Below are 6,841 nucleotides of genomic sequence, written 5' to 3'. Positions count from 1 at the left end.
GAGCATTAGCTGTTTTTACTGGAAAAAAACAAACAAAACTGTAACAGGGGTTGGTGAACCAGGCACCTCTGTAGCATCACGCTGCTACTGTACATACAAGACAACACCCACAGCACAGTCACCGATTATACAATGCTTCTAATCAATATCTTTATCAATATGTAACATATTGTATAATCTTCAGCTCTGGGTCACACTGTGCTCAGTCAGAATGTGGATCAAAATGCTCTTTGTTTCCGCTCCTAAAAGCTTTTGGCTCCATCCAATTTCACTGTAACTATATGGATGTCAGAACTCTGATCCAGGTTGTGTCTCAGCTCAAGGATCTCAGCAGAGCGGATTAGATCAAACTGTGTTTAAAAAAGCAACAAGGCCCTGGTGTAAAAAGACAATAAAATGGGATGAATAGCATGGCTTTTTGCCTAAAACAAATCAAATCCCTGGATGCTTGACCTCAGAGAGGCTCCAAGGTCCAGTCCAAGAGTTTCAGTGAGTACTGGAGGATGGTGACTGCTGTTCCAAACAGATCAGAGAACACATGGTATCCTCTCAAGGCGGGGATGACCAAACACCAAATGATTTCAAAAATCAAACTTGTGAAATTCCCAGCCTCCCACTTGAGAAAAACCCTTTGAGAAGTTTGCAATGACACCAGCAACTGACCCGTCCTGGAGGTGAAGAGTGGGCTGTGTCCCACGGGAAACTGAGCTCGAGCTTCAGAAACAACTCACTGATGCGTGACTTATCTGAAGACAGAAAACCTCTGAGCTGCTGGTTGTGTTGCTTCCTGTACACAGCGTTACAAGATGCTCACATTCTTCAAAGTGTAACTGTCTCCTCTGAATGCAGCAGATGACAAGTCCCACACGTGAAGAATTTATTTGACTTCTGATTTTAAAGATAACTTGCAGCATTTCTGCATTAAGATGTCTAAAAACAACTAGACCTTCATTACATAGTTTCTTGAACTGTGTACTTACACTCTCCCAAATTTTCTCTCAAAAGAAATCTGTAATTTTATTCAAGCCGACGGTGCATTTCATTCAGTTGCCTGCCGCTTTAACTTCAAGAAGAGCGTCAGAGAGTGAGGAAGGAAGTCAGTGACGTGACTAAACGTATCGTGAATAAAACTTTAAAACATCACTTCATCTGTGAACATCTGTGACTTTCATCTTCACTGGTAGATGTTCAACAATGAAGATAACAACTCCCATGATCCCACACTAAATACTGTGCGTTTAAAGACTTCAAACTGACTTCCTATGTGGTCCTAACTCCCTCCTGTATTTGAACATTAGGACTTTGCATCCAATCATGCCACTTGATTCTGATCAAAGTATTAGTAGAACTGATTCAGTTCAGAACTGCATGTACTCCACAGCTGGGTCTCTGGACATTGGGCCTCATGCAAGAACCTAATAGAAGCCATTTGAGTCAACTTGTTACACTGTAAGAATTTTCCTTCATGTAAAAACAAAACCCATTAAGACCCATTAATTTGACTTAAAAATCAGAATGCCTCAACCTGAAAGAATGCACAGAAACGTTTGCATTAATTAAATTCTTTATGGAAGTAAGCATCACCTGCCCCCCCAAAAAATCTCTTTGACTCTATACAAAAAGTCAAAGAGGTTTAGGATAAGAACACAAAAATGCTCTTGCATGAGGCCCATTGATTAGCTTTGCGACGAGATCTCAGTCAAACCAACTGGCACAAGGTGAAATGCACCGCACTGAAACACTCCCAACACATTCTGAAAGAACTCGTGTTTCCTCTGCGCTACGGCTGGGTATCGTCTGAAACGCTTTAAGAGTGCTGACACGACATTGGACTTTCGCTATTTTACACGGGGAAATAGAAACACGGCAATGAAATTTGACATTTCATAAACAAGAACACAAATCTGACCAGGTATTTGTTTCCGACTTTTGATGCTAATACATTTCCGGTGGTGCCAAAAACAAAAGTCTTGACAATCATTCCCCGGCTCTACTCACTGAACATGGATTTCAGTTGAGTGACTTTTGGAAAAAGGGGAGTCACCTGCCTGTCGCAGTGTCAGACTGCACATAAAAGCAGTGTGGTGTTCATGTGCTAATGGAAGTCACACCTGGAATGTAGAAAAAGAACACCAAAAACACACAATTAATTACTTTAAACCCTAAAATGGCCCAAATCAATCGGAGTCCAGTCAGCCTGCCTGCAGCTGAAATGTTGACATTTTAACCATCAGAATGATGATAATTAAGTCTGCTAATGCTAGGCTTGGCTGTGGTGCTGGAACACAATGCTTTGGAGGAAATCATCCAATTTGGTTTGTACTGATTCAGCTAAATAAAAATTAAACAAGAGTTCCTTTAAGCTAAAGCAGATCTCTGGTCTACTTGTGTAAGAAACAAGCTAAGGGCAGAGAGCCAGGAAGCTTTCGTGCTTGCTTTTGAATTTAGCAGGCTAAGGTGCAAATGTGCTCACAATATCCTGAGTTCAAATCACCTCACATCTCACCTGCCACTCTGGTCACTATGGCAATGAGCTGTATTTAACACAGGAATGGCTTTAGAATAATCTTCTTAAGTAGTGTGGACCTTAACATGAAAACCTGAGGAATTATAAAATCAAAGCATTACACATAAAATCCAACTTCTCTTTGGATGGAATGATTGTGTCTGCTGTCATGGACATTTTAAAAGACAGAAAAGCTCTACACATAAACAAGTGTTTGAGAGGCAGAGAAACCCTGAGCTCCAGTGGTGCAACAAAAGGCAAAGCAGAAACCTCACAGGTGCTTCATTTACCGTCAACACAAACTAAAACCAGCGAGCTGAACACACTGGTACACGTCTCCAATTAGACTTTCTCAGTGTTGAAATGATCTTCTTTCTGAAGCCAATTTAAACGGCCGCTCATTTTTAACACCAGCTTTTAAGAAACCAGTGTTTACACTAAGTAACATCTTTGCAGCTGTATCAAGAAATTACATGCTTAAGGAAAATTCTTGGAAAGCTGCACGTGGTCTGTAAACCCATTGAGGGATTTTAAACTAGACACTTTCTAAAGGTCTTTCTAAATAGTTCAAGATTTTGAAAATCCAAATTTTCTGAGTCAAGCTTAAGTCAGTTAATAGCTTCATCCTGGATGGTTGCAGAAGTTACTATGAAGCTTGAGCTACTTCCTGTGCAGCCAAAAGACTGATTGTCACCTTACAGCATCAGCTAGCTCCATTGTGGCATCTTAAAGGCTTGGTCACACCAGAAAATGGAGCAATGAAATGAAGGCGCAAAATATCTGGTTCTACAGACTTGGTGTAACAGATAGGGTAACTTCCTCCATTTTGGACTTGTAGTTGAAGTTCTCCTACATAGAACTTTAGCAGAAAAGGCAGCGGCACTATAGTTCTTTTTTTGCTGTTTTAAATACTGGTGTGAGGATGTCTTAAAGCTGCTGGTCTGACTTGGAACACCCATGATGTTTAGGATGGAGAGAGAGAGAACAAAGGGCTTTGCTGTATGCAACTATATGGAATACGTGAGGATTTCAGGAATGATAGAGTCGATTATAAAGATACCAAAGTGCAGAGGAACAAAAACACAACTGAAAAGATGGTGCAATTCAAAGAAAAGTCACTGACTTCTATGCTCGAATCTTTGTGGTCATCTGCAACCAGCGCAGGAGATTCCAACATTGTTCAATGCTGTATGATTTACCTGTACGACTGTGGAACCTCTCAGTCAAGTAACCAAACAGGAAGCATGATTATTTCTACTGTCAGACAGGTTGAAAAGCAAGCAGCGGAAGACATGCTGCGTGGAGCCATGAGCATCCTGTCAACCACAAGCTCTGCATATGAAAATGTTAATCACAGCTCGCTCTGAGCACAAAGCTACCACTTCAGATCATCGCCATTGTCTGTTCACACTTTTCGCCCATTTGTCCGCCATTAAAAAGTTCAGACACTGTACCTTCTTACTATTCTTATTTTGATAAGACATGAAATATCCACTATTCCAAATGGCTGACAATGTTCTATAGTATGTTGAATCCAACAAAACTGTCTGACAATATGGGAATGTTAGCATGTAGTAAAAGACATTGTGGACAAAATACAAATAGTTCTCAAACAAAACTGAGAGCTTAATACACTAAGCTCAGAGCTCCAAATAAAAGATCTGGCACAAAAGGCTGGCCAAATTCAAAATAAATAAGAACCTAAGTATCTTTTTTTCAACATTCATGTTTAATTGACTAAACCCAGTAGCTATGCTATCCACTGCTAACCAGATGGCTGACTGTTGAAGACCCAAGCTCCATTACATACTATGCATCACACCTCTCAGTGCTCAAATAGTTGTTTTACTGTATATTTCAGTAACAACCACCATAAGTACCTTCCTCAAGTTGGAGCCATAAAGACTGCTTTACCTGTGACAAAGAAAGTGGGGAAAAAGACCTGAAGTTTGGTATTAAAGTGCTCGTCGAGACTCTTTGTTCACTGGTCAAGTTATGACCAAACTCATCACTATGTGACCAAATTGGTTCGTGTTTAATGGCTCGTCAATACTGTCAACTAAACTAAATTAAGATTGCAACGTGAGCCCAGGCGACGCACTGCATCAGTGTGCCAACCACTTCGGTGATGCGAAACAAGCAACAAAATGAACATCTCTCCAACAGGTGCACCTAGATAAAGATTCTGTCCAGTGTAATCACAACTACCTGTCTTCACCAAACAACAGAGGATGGTTTCATTCTGTAGCTCAAATGATTTGGTAGCACAGACCACCAACACCAACTGCCTGAAGACACAGTGACACAGTGTTTCTGCAATGAGTTTGGAGCGATTGTGTGTTAACCCGTTACTGACTGAGACTGAGGATAAAAAACACAGCCAAGCCTACATAAATAAATGGGGAAAAAAGGGAGCCAGGGAAGAGGCCATTTTCTGAGGAATTAATTTGTGTGACAACTTCATACTGAACATTCAAATATAGTAAGAGGACTCCGTATTAATAAGTGTTTGTGAAAGCTGAGTTACACCAGCATGCATCTCATGAGCGTGAACACAGCATGAGATTCACTCACCGTCCTTTAGACGGGGACAGTTTGGACCAGTATGTGACAGGCAGGCGACCTCCTCACTTTTCATCACTGTCATATTTCACTGAACCGCTTCAACAAACCCAGAGGACTTTGACATAAAGCAAAAGATTCAAGATTTCAGAGGACGAAACAAAACTTTTCTTGGGACTCATTTTAAAGTTTCCAAAAACTCGGACTGACTTGTAGTATTTAGGCACCTCTCCCGCTTGGACACACATAAATAAGCTGGCATACATTCAGCGAAAAAAAAAAAAAATCATTTCCAGATGGAGTATATCTTTTCCACAAAGCGTGACTGAGAGTTACTGCAGGGTGATTAAGATGATCTTCATATTTTTTCAGAAATGAAAGTAAAAATTTCCTTCTCTGCTCCATGGCTGAACAGTCATTCCAGCTGCTGTTCCATCCAGTCTGAACTCTTCACTTTTTATTTATTTTTTATTTTAGGAGTATTTGATACTTCAGAATATTTTCACATCACCTCCTACTTTGGTCCGTCTCATATTTACAAACACGAATAATGGCTAGTCTGTGTATGCAAGTGTTTTCTTCCCAGGGTCTCCAAAAGACTAACGGTGAGGTGTTCCATGAACAATAAAACATATTAAATCACTGTTTGTTTGTGTGTGTGTGTGTGTGTGTGTGTGAACACACCACAGGCATTCCACTCCTATCCACTCTTCCTACAAAGTGCGTATTTCTATGTGTGTGTGTGTGTGTGTGTGTGTGTTTCTAAAGCGTGTAAGGTGCAGGTAGGCAGCTCTGTGATGATTCGAAGGGGCAAGCTGAAGAGCGAGGGAGTCAACCCACTGACTGATGTTCATCAGCATAGTCTGTTAGCTGCTGTCAACGCCAAGGGTCAGAGAGAAGGTCGCAAGGCCTAAAAAGTCACCAAAAAGGAGAACGAGGAGGATACTTTTCATTCTCTTACAGGGGAAAAAAAATGGGATTTTGGATCATTCTGGGGACCAAATTACAGGGTGACTTTATATCTGTTGACATGTGAGTGGTACATTGTCTATTCAAGGACTTTCTCTAAGGATGCTGGAAGTTTAAGTGGACAGTAACAGCTAAACATGGGGGGAAAACGTTGTGGTCCTCAACAGCGGCAGGCCTGAAGTCGTCTGCCTCTGTGTGGCACCGAGAGGGAGCGGGGACACTTCCTGTCAGGGAGGTCGGCTTGCGTTCCATTTAGCTGCGTTGTTCATGCTGGGCTGAGGCTTTCAGGAGAGCCTCAAGCAATGGCTGAGGAGTGGCTGTAGTTTCAAGAGTCCACCTGTGAGTGGATGTGGGAAGTTTTTCTCCCACTGCTTAGGTAAGGTAGAGATTCAGTGATAAGCCCACCTCTGGTTATTGTTGAAGGTAGGAGTTCCATGGCCATGCTGGGTTATTTGTTCAAGAGCTCAAAGTTTCTCCCTTGAAATAGTTCTGAACCCAAGCAGAAGCTCATGCATTGGAGACAGGATTATGTAGGCATGAGAGTTTCAAACTCGTCCTTGGTTGAGATTTCAACGCCCAACTCGCTGGGTAATTCCTTGGTTAGGAGGCGGAGTTTCCTCCTTTGAATAAATTCTGGACCCAGGCGAGGGGCGTGGCCTGATGTCAGGAGTCATCATCAGTGTCCTCTATCAAAACCTTGGTGTCACGGGTCTTGGACCTGAGGTGGAGAAAAGGAAAAAAGTGTTTACAGTACAGACTCACACTATGTAAGGAAACAGCAAACTTACTTCACTTGACTACACA

At 41.7% G+C, this 6,841-nt stretch overlaps 1 protein-coding gene across 1 annotated transcript in view; it reads right to left on the bottom strand.

Annotated features, from left to right (window-relative positions):
• LOC124068914 (xenotropic and polytropic retrovirus receptor 1 homolog) overlaps window positions 1-6,841 on the bottom strand; it is a 38,297-nt gene continuing 31,456 nt past the window's right edge. The window contains exon 16 of the mRNA XM_046407459.1: window positions 1-6,755. Within this exon, the coding sequence (XP_046263415.1) occupies window positions 6,701-6,755 (55 nt within the window). The 3' untranslated portion in view covers window positions 1-6,700. The remainder of the gene's footprint in view (window positions 6,756-6,841) is intronic.

This window comes from Scatophagus argus, chromosome 13, assembly GCF_020382885.2.
Source record: "Scatophagus argus isolate fScaArg1 chromosome 13, fScaArg1.pri, whole genome shotgun sequence".
In the NCBI taxonomy this organism is placed as follows: domain Eukaryota; kingdom Metazoa; phylum Chordata; class Actinopteri; family Scatophagidae; genus Scatophagus; species Scatophagus argus.
The sequence above is the reverse complement of the archived record's forward strand: the minus strand, read 5'-3'. Positions and strand labels throughout refer to the sequence as shown.